General features: G+C 34.7%; 1 protein-coding gene across 4 annotated transcripts in view; it reads right to left on the reverse strand.

Annotated features, from left to right (window-relative positions):
- Positions 1–684: 684 nt before the first annotated feature.
- LOC132904871 (monocarboxylate transporter 10-like) overlaps positions 685–16,094 on the reverse strand; it is a 288,582-nt gene continuing 273,172 nt past the window's right edge. For all 4 annotated transcript variants that reach the window (XM_060955673.1, XM_060955669.1, XM_060955672.1 and 1 more), the window contains 2 exons: positions 13,421–13,627; positions 685–12,337 (listed from right to left, as the gene is read on the reverse strand). In XM_060955673.1, coding sequence (XP_060811656.1) covers positions 11,919–12,337; positions 13,421–13,627 — 626 coding nt within the window. In that variant the 3' untranslated portion in view covers positions 685–11,918. The remainder of the gene's footprint in view (positions 12,338–13,420; positions 13,628–16,094) is intronic.

The following is a 16,094-nucleotide window of genomic DNA, read 5'->3' on the forward strand; positions in this document are numbered from 1 at the left end:
TTACTAAGTATGTACATAGATAAGAATAAAAAATAAATTATATGTCGCGTTCTGAAATACCGACCAAGAAAATCGGAGTGTTTCTTATGCCCTCTGTGAGTTGTTACGACGAATATAGGAATCAATGAAAGGAATAAAATGCATGTTAGTGAAATGAGGTACGACTCGAAAACTCGCAATTCCATATAGAATAAAAAATAAAGAAAGCGATAAATATGGACTTGGCGCTTACAGAGAATCGCATCACGTTCTGTAATACCGACCATTCAGAGCTATTACTACGCTCTCTATAATTTATGACATGGCGTCGAGTGTAATTAGCCTATTTGAACGCAGACCGTTTATTTAAATAAAATTTTAATTAGTGCTCGATTAAGTTAGTTTCTAGTGGTTAAATTCATGTATCTGAACGTGAAGTACCATTTTATGAACGAGGAATCGTAAGTAATAAAGAGAATCAATGAGATCTTATTATATGAATTTCAGTTATACGAACTATTTATCCCGCGACATTTTATATAATCGATTATAAGAAACTTATCAAGCCGTTCGTGAAGCTACCATTGATTTCTAAAATTGTAGATCGAACTTGTTCGATAGTATGCGAAGTGAAGTGGTTTGCGAACCGCAAAATATTCGTTAGAAAGGCGTGACAGGTTTACACGAGTAAAAATAATTGACTCGTACAATCGGATATACATTTTATTGGTCCAGCTGTTCAACTACATAGAACTATTTATAAAACTTTTACAAAATGCTCAACGCTTCGTAATGGGAGACCTTGCGTATTTCCTTCTCTCTTTCCCTCTTCCTCTTCAATCGTCTCGTATTTTAAAAAGTAAAGAAGTTACGATTTCCCGTAAATGTCGGTTTACAAGAAGCTTTCACAAGGATCAAGTATTACATTTTACGTGTGTCTGTATATGTGTCTTTACGCGTGTACGTGTACGTGTATGTATGCGTGTGTACAACAGGTTATCAGAGAATTTCTCGAGATACATCTACGAACAGAGTTACGCGGATAGCGGATTTTCGAAAGCGATTTGCCGCCTCCAAGTCTATCGTGATTGCGCAAATACTTTCCGCTATATCTCAGCCTCTGTTCCTCTATGAAACTTTCGTGCGAAAATTTGCCGTTCGAATCGAAAAAGTTCCCTTTAAACGGCCATCGACGACGATTTCTCGAGAACGACGCGTCGAGAATCGCTCGAATATCTATAGGTTTGTTCGTAGTCTCGCTTTACACGCAGAATCTCTTTCTTTTTTTTTTTTTTCTTTTTTTCTTTTTCCCTTTTAAGCGTACATTTAGTAGTTACGAACGAACGGAAAATGGTACACGAATAGAAATCGAAAAATCTGGTCTCTACGTTCTTAGTTCTTACGACGTTTCGCTAAAATTGGTACGAGGTATAAAACTCGATTTCACGCTGCTGCATTTTAAATTCCGCGCTCGAGACTGTTCGTTCAATATCGTAGGAGGATACGTTTGATTTGTCGTAATAAAAGTGTGAAATTCAGTGAACGTATATACTACACCTAATACTGGTAATTAATGTATGCAATTATCGTTTGATTTTATATACGCGTCGATTGTTAACTAACCAAACGATAAATTTATTTATTTTCCATACAGTTAAATTTGCTATCTTCTTTGCGAAAATATTAGCGATAATATGTTTCTCTTATCAGTAGTCGATAGCAAGTAACTATAAAAGGAATGAAACACACGAATGCCTGTAATTAGTATTAATTAACAATTGATAAATATATTTACTTAGTACGACACATTGGTAGAAGCATAATAACAGCGTGATAAGTATAGAAACTGTGTCGGACGAATGGAAATGCAAAGTATGTGAAAGAAACATATGTATAGAGAAAAGAAAAGAATTATTCACTTGTATATTTTATAAAAAAATCATTTAAATCCCTAAAACATAGCACTGTATAAAACTAGAAAATTTCTGTGGAAAGTTATAGATTGCTGATGCTTTGATCACATTTTGTTGTAGTATCAATAGAATGAAACTGAAAACTTAGTAACATTTTATTTGATAAATCTATGAATATTCAGAATATTTCAAATAAAATAAATACATATCCTTTTTTAAATTAATGCATTTTTGTTTATGCATATGTAAAAATTTGTCAATACATGTAAACTCATCAAATCAATATGTGCATACATTGACCAGTTAGTGTACATGTTTGCTGAATTGATACATTTGCTATAACAAAGATCTGATGGACCGTAAAGATTAGAAAAAGACTCTGGTCTTCTATGTTTCTTCGTGGATAGAAAGCTACGATTGTATTGTAGAAAAAACATTCGAGATACTCGTGGACAATGAGAAGGGAGGAACTGTCGTACGATGCTTGTTAAAAGGTTTCTGCGAACCTTCCTTCTTATCATTTATGTTTCGTTAATCTGCGTTTGTCGTTTAATCGTTCGATTTCGAAGATACAAATTTCAAACTCCTCGTTCACTTCGATTAAACCTACGTTAAATTTCTTGAAAACGTTTAAAAACTTTTGCGCCTAAAAATTTTTTACGGGGAATAAAAAAGCGTTGCGCAGCATATGGAACATAAAATGACGGTTTTCTTCTGGTTCGTTAACGACCCAGTACGATAGAATATTATCGAAAAAGAAAGTAATTTACAATTACGTATATTGTTTCATTAAACTACGAAAACGCATTAGATTAGTAAATGCTTCACTGAAGTTCATTCGAAAAATTAGAAATACGAAAACGTTTCAATAATTTAAGAAATAGAAATAATTGATCAAATTCAATATTTCATACTCCGTAAAATTCTGCAGTCTATGTGGAAGACGAAATAGCAATTTCTATCTATGAAAAGCAATTAGATCAACGAAGCATCTACATAAACCTCAAGGTGCTAAACAAAATTTGCTATTTTAAATATTTACCTAATATTAGATTAAACTCGAATATTAAACAACGTTGGATTAACAGAATGTTGATCCTTAACGGAATGAAATTGCGGCTTTAAAGAGTTGAGAATTCGCATCTCCGGCTTCTCACTCGACGTTCGTCGCGATTGATCGACATACAATAAGTCGTGGGAAAAACACACGGTAAAGTGTTCGATAAAGACAATTAATCCTATGACGAGTGAGTTCTTCTTAGTTGATTAATTAATTCGCTCTTCCCACTCTTGGATATTACACTTCAAACGCTTGATCGTTCAAGAAGATACAAGTGTGTCGAAGAATTATTATGCGAACAGTGTTCTATAAAAATTGGCAGTATACAAACAATTCACCACAAAGAGAATCAACGAAGAGTATGAACATCTTGGAATAGGGATCGTTTAAAAAGAACGATACATCGATCCTTCTTCTCTTCTTTCTTTTTCTTCACGCGGAAATTTTCGTATATCGTCCATCTAACTAGGCGAAACTTCGTACATTAAAAACTATACGACACGTTCTTAACGATTCGTTAAACTTTTTATATCGTTGGTACTTATGAGTTATGTCTTTTTTTTTTTTTTCTAATAAAGGTACCACGTTGGTTATGTTACTCGAAGAAGCTGCAGTAGATATAAATTTCTACTGATTTTGTGCTTCGATGAATTGTGATGCTTTCGTTCATCTCTTCCTTCAAACAAAATTTCACGTTACACATTTCGCTAATTGCAGTAATTGGTCGTTGAAAGTTTCATCAGTCTATGACTGTTCAACGTAATTCGTTAACAATCGCAGTAAAATATTAATTTGCTTTTACAACAACGTAAAGTTTCTTCCGCGATTATAAGAGGATCATTTCCCAAACGCAAAGTATCTTAAATACAATGGAACGTTTTACGCTTTGAGTTACCAAAATTACGATACAATTGAAAAATCTGAAGCTTTGCAAGTTCGCTGATGATCCTCTGATTTTTCATATCACTACCAAATATTTTTCGCTTTCTTCGTTAGTAGACTGTGGACGATTACGTAAATTGATATTTTTATAAGATAACTGAAATAATACAATAATACAAAGTTTATTGAATATTATAACAAATAGCATGTCCAGTTTTTCCGGGCAAATTTTGTACTAGTTGAGATAAGAGATACGAAAATACGGAAGTCTTGATCGTTTCTGTCGATAGATACAAGAGTATCAGCAATAAAAAGGAAATAATTGAATTTACTGTTTTATAAAATTCATTTCAATTATATTTCATCTTCTCTCATATTCTTCGTATCCTGTTCACCGCGCATTCTGTGTCTTATCGAATATATTTTCTCATTCAACGTAAAAGTTTAGCGTTTGATCGAGCAATATCGAAAACTCAAGCGTATTATTCTCTTGATATTTTCGATCTTTTTCGTAACTTTTTACCCAACCTTCGAATGAACACTTTTCCTTCGTTTATGCCCACCCAACATCCTCACGACGTTTGTCCGAAAAAATTGGGATATTATTTTTACGTAATATGCGCATTCTGCGTAATTTACACGCGTCTAGTAGCTCTATCCACAGTCTACTTATTTTACTTACAATTAGCAACGTTCAAGTAACGACGCGACTTTCGAAAGGTCTTGGACAGCAATTTAAGCGCGACAAGTGACAGCAAGAAGCGGAAGCGTGACGATATTGTGTCCCTTTTATGGGATTATCTAATCTAATTAGCAAAGCGAATCGTTCTTCTCAACTTTGTAGTCGTTCTCGTGGCGTTTTTTAATTCCCCTTTTCTTCGTAATTTTCCATCTCAGAAGCTTGTACCACGATGGTCTCGGAAGAGCCGATCCGAAAAAACCCACAGTAAAGTCTATCGCGTGAAAGGGAGTTGATACTTTTGTTTGATTCGCGATAAACAAACGATGTTCGCGTGGCTGAATCGTCGCGTAAACCTAGAACACTTAATATTCAGGTACTAATCACTTTATCATTCGGTGACTCGTTTGCTGTGTATCAAAGTCTTCGAGATGAGTTGTTTTTATTTAAGAGCTAGTAGGAATTGAATGGCTGAACCTTTGGCTGATGTCGTCAGACATTGCGAAGAGATTGCTGCGACGATTTTATCCTAATCTAGTTTTGATTCTCGTCAATTCGATCGCGCAATTACTTTGCTGTAATCTAGTTTTGATTCCTGTCCTCTCGAAATCCTATCACAACGAAGATTCCCTCGAATCATGCACAAGTCACGTGAAAAAATCAACCGAGAAAGAAATTATCTACGAAACATCGTGGACGTTCTTCTGGATTTCTTATTCTTCTTTGTGTCTTAGAGTAGTTTTACCGTTCTTTAGAATTCAACAAATTAATTTAGATAGTTTTGATTCGATACAAAACGAGTTATACTTCTTAATAGAACCGGTTACGTTTTTAAATCGTGGCTATTTAAAGGCGAATAGCGTGGGAAATTCAGAATGAGATTCAGTGTAGTAAATTAAAAGTTTCGTAGTAGTTCTATAACGACTACTTGCTTTTTTTCAATTCGCAAAACTCGTTTATACGGGTTTCACTTAATTTAAATAAACATTTTTCAACATAAATTTTTAGAGGTCGTTTAACTTGCAGATTGAGCGTCCACAAAGTGTAAAATAAAATTCGAAATAGCTGTATTTATTTAACAATTAAACTTAACTTTTATAACAAAATTCTATGAATAAACTTATCTTCCTTTTTAATGTTATAAAATATGATTTTCTAATCATTGTTGCAACCTTCCTGTAGCATTTACTCACTCTTAAATCTTCTTCTTGGCACGTTGAAACTATTAAAACACTACCATAGCGTGCAAAATAAGATTTCAATAACACCATAAATTTTGTTATCAGACAAAGCATGCTATTCGCTATTATCAAATAAAAGAGCGAGTGACATCAGCCAAAGATTAATATTGACTTCACGTGTTTCTCGATTGTTCGTCCTGGATCCTCAAATAAAGGATTCCCTTTTAATAGGAATTTCTACTAGAATCTGAATGAAAAGTTCAGTGAACTACTAAAGTTGAATACTTGTTTGCAGGCTGTACAAGCTTTTCTTTCTTTAAAAGTCTATTCTTCCTCTGTTACTCTTTCATCTTACTTAGAAACTCGAAAGGAAACAACGATCGTCTCTCTAACAGAGACAATAATTGAGCTTTTGGATATATTATACACGAATTACACAAGATTCGTCGACATATTCCATCATGAGTGTGTCTTTTCTGACTCTTTTTTTTTTTTTTCGTTAAATCGTAGGTATGCGTACATTTCAATTGTTCCTAAATTGTACTTACTTTCCCAGGTTTCTACGATAGTGTATATTAAAACATAAGCAAAGTTTCTAACGATTCTGATGTGACGATCCTGGAGACCAGCTCCATCCTGTATATTTTATATCTCTAGAAATTCGAATCTCCTTTTCTCATGCTGCCACGATATTTCTGTTACTTTGTTCTGCATTCCACTTTCCTTTTGCTTTCGCCCTTCTGTGCTTCTCTTTCTTTTAAGTCTCTAAATATTATTTCGTGAACACACACGGGAGGGAAGTATCGATCCATTTGTTAATGGGCGAGTGCCTTTTAAACGATACAAACGAGAAAAACATATGACCTATCTCTATATGTAGACATTTTTGGAATATTTTCCATTGAGACGTTTGCGAGTTTGCTATTTCTTAAAGCTACAACAGGGGCAACTCTTCTTTTTTAATATTGAAAACATAAAACAATGCATTTAAATAATTCTTTTTCCTAATTCAGGTGTAAACGTTTAGGAGCTTAGAATTCTTTCAAGTCACGAAGGAAGACAAATTGCAACCTCTGCATTGAAATATGTGGATGTTTGGAACTTGTTAAAAAATTACAACGAGAAGATAACTTAATTGCATGAGAATGTTTCTCGATATCAAAATTGAAGAATTTGAAATAGTAGGATGATGATTAAATAAGGAAATATATAGACAGATACTTCTCTCACAGTAACATCGTAACTAAGAAACCATTAACACGAATAAGTATTTCCCTAACTTACTTTGATACTTCAATTATAGATCAGATAGACTATATAAATTCCATTTACATACATCATACATCTTAACACCATTTCACTTTCCACCATCGACAAGCGAGTGGCATAAAATCTCTTCATAGTGCATTTTAAGATTCGTTTCTCCCAACATTCATAATCTCTCCTTGCGTTCACGTTTGATTCTACCAGTTGTCTTTATTAACATTCACGCTTATCTCGCCTTTTCGAGTCATCGAAGTTATCTTTTCCAAATAATCGGTCGTATTTTTCTTTTTATTAGAGGAACTCGAAGTGTCTTCTTTTGATTTTTGCTTCATTTCACCAGATGATCATTTTTACGTTCTCTATGCCTATACATAGAATATCGAATAATTTAATAATTTGTTAAACAATAATTGAATAGAATTATTAATGAAATAATTGAATTTAACAATCGATATTATAAATAAGGAGAACATGATTCTAGTAATTCGTTAACTAAACATATTTACCTATCATTATTATTATTATTATATGTATTAACGATTAATATCATAATGATTAAAATAGTTACATCATGTTATTGGTTCAATAATCATCTAGATTATTCATTTAACTATTAGCCAACAATTAACATTATTTATTCACACAATCAACTCTGACAATCTAAATCATATCTTGCATGAATCGTGCTTCAATATGGAATAAATTTATTATTTCAGGTAAATCGATCATTTACAAATAATAAAGAAGAAAATTATAGTTAAACTAGTTTTAAAAAAATTCCTTGAGAAATTCATATTACTATCATTATTACAAAAGTTAAGCAACAATTCACTGTCATACTGTTGCATTCTTCAAGATACAACTGGTATTATTACTCCAGTCGAAGCTACAGTTTTTAAAAGTACTTCTAAGGAATTTCTCTAATGTTTCAACAGCTACTAATTAATAAGAATCCAACTGAAGATCCATTTTCTGTTATCATATCTCTCCTCGATATTCCATAAATTCTATAATATTTTAACCACATCTAACAAGCAAAAGCCCACTTTCTATTATCCTGCGTTTCTCCAATACGCGATAAATACTCTAACGTGGCAACAGTCTACTAAATTCAATCCAAGATTCACATTTCGATCATCCTATCTTTCCACCACACTCGATAGATCCTTTAATATCGCAGCGCGTTATAATTCGATCCAACAAAGATCCAATTAAAAGACCGCTGTCCATTATCCTGTTCTTGCTCGGTACTCAATAAATGCTCTAATATTTCAACAACTGAGAAACAAAACTCCACTTCTCGTTACCCTACGTTTCCTCGATACTCGAGAAACTAAAAGAAGCTGAGATCGTCCTCCGATAAATACGACCATGGAAATCCAGCTCTGCATCGTCACATTTTCCCTCGATACTCGTCGAACTAAAGGAAACACACGAGGCATTCCTCCAAAAGTGAAATTTTTAAGAAATCATCGCGTTCTACCGCCGATAAATTAAAATGGATAATTAGAAAAAAGTTGAGACGAATAAGCTAAAAGAACGCAGAACACCAATCTGGAAAAAATATGAAATTGGCGCTCAACAAAGCAAACCATCGAAAGAAGTCACTTCGAGCTTTCTCCGCCTTGATCGGTGACTCGCGTTCGCCAGAAGCGTTCGGATCCCGGTAATCATCCACTTACGCGTCGATCGCCGGTATAATCGATGTAAACTCGAAAATTTAGTGATCGGCGATGGAACGTTGCGGGCGTAATTCGGCCGTGGGCGGTCTTGAACGCGGGCCATCGTGTTGTCGACACGCATCGTTTGCCTGGCATCTGCCAATCGGGCCCGACTGAATAGAATTTCCGATGACAACGAGATTTCGATGTCAGCCGAGGCGCGCGTTGTCAAGCATATATACCCGGGGACGACGTCGCGATAATAGCCGCTCGTATTGTTCACGGATATTGCGCGCACAAAAGATCGTTTCGATTAACCGAACCGAGGCCGGATTACGCGTTTCCCTCCGCGCCGGTCCGCGCTCTGCTCTTCCGCTTTCCGGCCGTGCGCAACAACGGCCAATAATTGTCGGATTTTAAAGAGCAACGATGAGGGCTCGTGTTTCCACGTGGCTTCGCTGCTAAATTTATGGAAATATGCGGTAGGGGTAGGGAAGGGGGATGATGATGTACAGGGTGCTACCCAAACGGTGATACAATATCAGAATCGTTAGAGTCTCATATTTTGTATTTAACGACATTTTAAGTTTGTATTTTTAATTTTGAAAGTAGATTAATAATTGCCATAAATAGAATATTTACTTAATAATGGAGTGGTGTAAATTAATTTAAAACATCAAATAATAATGACGGTACAAAAAGGAAACTCAGGAAATATGTTTCTGTTCGGATTCGTATGTTATCGGAGCGTAGACGCTGCGAATATGCGAGTAGCGAAGACATGTAGAGAATAAGCAACGTAAGAGGTAGATGTTGCGAGGTGAAGTTTAAGTTGTGGGATTTAAGTAGAAGCTAAGTAGGAGAGATGAGAAGCTTGGGCGTTGGGAAAGTAGAGAGGAGAAATGCGATTGAAAGATCGGCTCAATCCGGTGGAGCGGCTTCATGGGAAAGTAAATAATTAAATAAATAATATGAGCTTCTCGGAGGCTAAAGTTATCACGCAACTCCATCTTCTAGAATATTTATAATTTCCTTGTTAGATTTTTATGCATTTGTGAGAGATTTGAAGGCAGCAAAATGTACAAAATGCACGTGATAAGTGGAGAAGTATAAATAAGTTGAGATTTAGCATTCGTCATAGTATTTAGCAAATGAACAATCGTTTATATAAGCTTCAGTTTTTTAATTATATTTGCAAGGATATGCCTGTGCCAAATTCTTTGCGTTAAATGTTCGTAATAAGACGTTAACTACAGAGATTTTGCTATTGGAACTAAAATCACCCAAGGAACGAAACAAGAAAAGAAAGATAAGGGAAAAGGAACGCGAAAAGGTGTATAGGATAAAAACAATATAAAACGAAAAACATTTGTACTTCGTTTTTGATATAATAGTTTAAGTTTGTGTAATGGAGTACTTCAAATACGAATTTCATGAATCTTAAATTTGTCTTCTTTCGAATTGGATCACCAATTTAGGAACACCCTGTATAATGAACGATTGAGAATCATTTGGCGCATTTGTTTCCGGGCACGTAATTCGGATACTGAACGAAAGGGTGGGATAAGTGGTTTAGGGAGCGACGTTCTCTGGCGTTTCAAAGCCTACGCGTAATCTGGCTTTTGTTTGCCGACGAATGGGAGAGATTTGAAGAAATATGGGGGTTAAAAGTTAAGTAAAAGAGAACGTTGAATAGACAGAGGACAGAGTCTCTTCTTTGTGCCTACTTTCAAAGGAAAAGCAAAGATAAGAAAAAAGCTATGAAGTTGTTTAAGATGAATTTGACTAACGTCATTTAACTTTTATGGTGTTTAACTATACGGGAAAACAAGTTTTGAAAATATATTAATAATTGCCATAAATAGAATATTTAGTTAATAATGGAATAGTATAAATTAATATAAAACATCAGATAATAATAACAGTACAAAAAGTGCGTAATGTTATAAGAAATTATTTAATTTAAGTATTGTAAATTCTAATATCTATATTAATATTTTCCTGAGTTCTTTTAATTGCGATAAAATCAAGTAAAAATTTGCTCATTTATTTGTGATCTCGAATAATCAATTAGGTTTAGGAAAGTCGTAATACCTAGTTTTCAACAAACTTATGGTTCGATTAAAGGAAATCAATTTTATGGTTCCATGAAGTAGAATCGGTACTACAGTCAGTAACTTTTAAACTGGTTAAAAGGTCGCTCTTTAACACGCTCAAACTCTGTACGATTATTCACCGGAAGGCGTGAAAAATTCCCAGAAAGAGAACGTGCTCTCCACTCTGCGATTCTCAAATCTTACAGAAAACGGTACAATATCGGATTCACAGCGGTCGTAAAGATCTTTCCTTTATCGTAAAATCCTTCATTCTCTTAGATTATAGTCTTCAAGGCAAGCTGTTGCGAGTCTTTCTCTTTTTCTTTCCTTCTTCGTGAAAGCAACTGAGCAGAGCACGTACAGATTCATGTAAATAACGATGAAAAATTCCCTGACAATTATATCCTCCACAATATCCTTCTTACGCGAACCATGTTCGGTCACCTAAGATAGATCTGGTTAACCCAAATTGTCCTATAGACCAAGAATGTAACAACGATAATATTCTTTAAAGTTAAAAGTGTTCTTTAGAAACGAATATCATAGGAATCTATTTTATACGTAAACGAATTCCAAACTTGTGTCAGCAAGAGATTTGTTATTTCTTGAATTTTTGTTAGTTTGTTTCAATATTTTTAATCAAGAGTTTGAAATCACTGTGTGCTCTATAAAATGTATGGACATAAAGGGATTAGAGTTAGTTTAGAATTCTATTATAACTTAAAAAATCCTTTGGTCATTCAGCTATATGTCAAGACGTAAGAAACTTATCTAATATTAATATAATAATACTGATATATGACATTTCTGGCATAATTCTACATTAATAGTAAACTTAGTTTTAATCATTTAAAAAATTGTACTTGAATCTTTTAAAACTAGACAATTTTGTGTATAGATGATACGAATGAAAAAGTGATGCCAAATTTGTTATATATAAATTTACACTTCATTTAAATTTTAAACTAAGAAGCTAAGAGCTACGTTTGAACGAAGTTGGCACATTTTAGATCAAAAATTTCTCTCGCCACGTACAACATTCTAACACTTAACCAGATCTAACTTCAAACAACTAACAATCAACAAATCCCAAGAATTCTCCATCATAGCTCCAAGCTTGATCATCGTCGTATCCAACTGTCTCCAACAACCAATCAATTATATTCGTCCCTTCTCCTGGTTTTTCCAATTTTTAATTGATTCAAACGCTAGTGGTGATTTGTTCGATCACCGTGACGTCTCTGTGCCGTCTCGGCCGACTCCTGTAGGAATCCTGATGACTCAGACCCTCTGGAACGCTCTTGCTAGGTCTCAGAGGCCCGTAGAATTGCGGTTGATAGTAATGTTCGGCAGTGTGCATCCTCTCCATTTCTCTGTCCCGAAGATTCTCCTCCATGTCCAAGGGAACGTGTAACGATTGTGATTTTGGCAACCTTGGCCTTGGCGGCGGAGGACAGGCACACGGCGGAGGTATGGTCACGTTGGAGAGGTGCGAGCCAGGAAGTAGAGGAGACGCCGGCTGGCGACCCCAGCCAACCAGGAAGAGCAACGCTGCACCGCACAAGGAACTTAACGTGCACGCGTAGTAACCCACCCTCGAGCTGTTCGCGTTCATGTAACCTGAAATTTAGAAATTAGGTGCTTTTAGCGGAGGTTGATCAACGAATTTCGTATATGAACAAAGAAACGCACTAGAGATGAGTTTGGTGTTCTGTTTTGGAAAATAGTGTTCCTCAAAGGGTATCATGAAATTTACAAGTATCGTCGATAAAAATTTTCTGTTTTAATCTATAAACAGGAATTTTGGCCTGGAATTTTATTTCTTGATTCATGATTTTCCAGATGAGTATCGTTATGGGAATTAGCCAATGAAGGAAGACATGAATTTTGTATGGGAGTAAAGAGAATCCATTAGAACACGGTTTCAAGTTCTATTTTCAGGCACAAAGATTTCTAAAGAGGATCATGAAATTTGAAAGCTTCGTCCATGAAATATTGTTCTGCTTTAACTGGTAATATTAATCTAAAAAATGAATATGTCTCGTTATTGGTCAGCGAAAGGAAGGATGAATTATGTACGCGAGCAAAGAGAATGCATTAGAGTGGAGTTTCAAGTTCTGCTTTGAAAAACAGAGTCTTCTCGTGAGAATTATTTAACTGGAAAATTCCATCAATCAAATTTCTCCGTTTAAATCCGTAATCTAGGAATTGAATATCGTCGATGGGAGGTGATCGATGGAAGGAAATATGAATTTTGTATGCGAATAAAGAGAATTCATCGAGCATGTCTCTTATCGATTATTTGATAAAATATATTTGTTTAAGAGCACTACGATTCTTTTTAGAACGTAGAATGAATAATTTTGTTCAGTCGTTGAGAAATGCTCGATTTCTATTTTAAGGAAAATACATATATTTTTTTTTTTATTTTATTTTGGTTTTTACAATTTGTCCTGAAGGACATCTGGTAAAGTGTTATATCTCATGGTAAATAAAAAAAAATAAAATAAAATAAATATAGCATGTGGGTGGCTACCCCCAGCGGGGTGCCAACATCGTGTTTTCTAAGTTATATCTTTTATGAAATACATATATGTGTATGAATTATAATAATTCGAAGATTCGACTAAAGTGAATAATAGCATTTGACAAAAAGATACGAAAGTAAATGAACGAAATAAATCTGAAAGAGACGCGGTTTACCAGTAAGAGGAACTCCGAGAAGAATAGGTAAAGCTTCTGCGGCCTGCACGAGTGCCCAGGAGCGTGCAAAGTGTTTTGCCCTCAGTCTTTCGAGGGCCAGCATTTTTAGGGAGTAAAGTGCGCCGCCGAGGGATGCGCCGTACAAACCGGAAGCCAGAACCAGCCCGTGGTAACCTTGCACGCTGCCCAAAGCCACCTGAGCTATGGCTGAAAAATGAGCGATGCATCTTGAGTCATTGATCTTGAAGAAAATAGAGAGTATTTTCTTTGACGATTATTGAGTTGAAGAATTCAGAATATCTTTTTGGCAATTAGTCACGGAATATCTAATTAAATTTTAAAATATTCTATTGTTTAATATTCATTCGAGAAAACGAAAATCATAAGAAAAATATTTTAATAGAACTTACAAATACCTATAAGAACGCACTGCAAATTCATGAAACGTGTCTTCATCACACACATACACCTGAATTTTAAATTACATTTGGAATATCTGTGAGTTTTATATAATTTGAAATTGAACTGTACACCTATTCACCTAACTTCCATCGTAAAGAAACTCATCAATTTTTAATATCGCCAGGCAAAATAAATTCATCGCAGAAGACATTCATGTTGACAAATTTCGTCAAAAAAAAAAAAAAAAAAAAAAAATGGCTATAGAAACGTTCGATTTTTCCTCAAAACTGTCCTAAAGTTCCCTGAAAGCACTTAATAATCAAAGTATAACTGCTTCGAAATTTACTGTATAATCTCATTAATGTTTCCCTTTTTTCATAATCTTCTCTTTGCTCTCCCTTTTTAACGTTTCTCCATCTTCGCGTGTATCATTTCCAATCTTTAATTGTCCATCCTCTTGCAACGATATTTCTTCAGACATAAATAAACAACACAAGAGTGAACATAAATTCCTTTCACCCTCTTCGATCAGCCCCAATCTAAACCTTTCCTAAATCGTCATATTTTTAACTATCGTAACATTCCACGTCCATGCACGTCACTCCCACACGGGAAGAGGATGAAGACGTAACGCGACGAAGCTCGCACACTCCTTGCCTGTCCTCTTTGTGTCGCTCGGAGGAAATTGCAAATTCTTTTCGTCAGATAGTTTATCTATCGCGAGTGAATAGCAACGTTGGCAACAAACTCGATTCAACAGCAGCCACCGGGATAAGCCGCTTTTTTGGTGGGTTGCAACTCTTCCTGGTCGCGCTTGTATATTTAGCTCTCGCTTGTCATCTCCTCTAGCCGTTTCCACGAAGTTGAAAAAGGGACATTTTCGCGTACACGTGTGCACGCTCCAGCTACACTGACTGCAAAAAGTATTTGCGTCCACCAATGCGTTTACTACGAGTTATATGACAAAAGAAGGTTTAGATACGAGAAGTTGGTACAAAAAGTACTATACTTTTACAAAACATGTGTGATTGTCTCTGATCACACATTGGATAAATTTAATATATGTACAATACTGTAATATATGTTAGCAATGTGGTGAAAAATATCTAATGTAAAAGTTATTATTAAAAGGTAGCAACTTTGAACCTTCTTTCGTCTACTATTGAATACATTAGTTAATTGCACTGTAATTGTAGTTAACAGGTTGACGCGAATATCACATTTCATATCATATTTTATACCATACTCATTATAGCACACATTTGAATATTTACTTTGAACTACTATCTCTTACTGCACCATAATGTTCAATCTTTGCAAAATACTGCATTCTATTTGACAATATTGTCAAAGCCATACATATTGTTCAATATTTTTCAGTCTATGAAATTTATTTTATTTCAAGCGTTTCAAGAAATTTAGTAGAACGTGGATCACCAATAATTGACAAAAAACGACAATCTATGTATTAATTAGAGCCAACAATAATAAATTTCGCGTCATTTAACAGTACTTTCATGCGATTACAAAAATTTGTTATTATGAAAATTAAGTGTTAAATCTAATAAAAAAAAAAAAAAAAAAAAAAATGAATGGTAATAAATAAATTCTCCATGAGAAATTAAGAGCCTGTACAGTGTACAGATATTTGTTGCAGCCACTGTATGCGTTAGGGTCGTCGACTGAAAATATTGTTCTTCGCTGATTACGAGTTACGTTTTCAGGAATTTTTGCTGCTATGCCCCACGTTTCAACCCTTGTTCTCGTTCATGGACGTCGTGATGCTCGTCCAGGAATTAGTACGGCTCCCAGTCCGGGTTTAGCCGGTTTTATTTCCCTCGTGGACGATATTTACGTTAATGTTAGTGGCGTGAAGTATTTTTTGACGTTTTATTGGTCATACGTGTTTTAAAGTTGCAATTGAAATTTAAGTGGTCGAGGGTGGTTCATTTTTGGGAAAATTTAGAGGTGTGGATCATTTCGAATACTATGATTTTTGCTTTTATAAATATCTTAATTCTTAACTGGTATTGGTGAATTATATTGTAGGATATTTAATTTTGATTTCTTTTGATTAGATAGAGCATAAGATAGGAATGAAATAAAATATTCTGAAATCAAACGATCTAATCTAAATTCTTATGAGAATCTAAAAATGTAGTTTTAAAGCAATCTGTTGCCTTAGAAAACGATTTCCTTAAAACTCTACCAAAACACCTGTAGGAAATTCTTATTTATGTTTATAGCGTTAATTTCCAATTAAGTAATAATA

This window comes from Bombus pascuorum, chromosome 3 (genome assembly GCF_905332965.1).
Source record: "Bombus pascuorum chromosome 3, iyBomPasc1.1, whole genome shotgun sequence".
NCBI lineage: Eukaryota > Metazoa > Arthropoda > Insecta > Hymenoptera > Apidae > Bombus > Bombus pascuorum.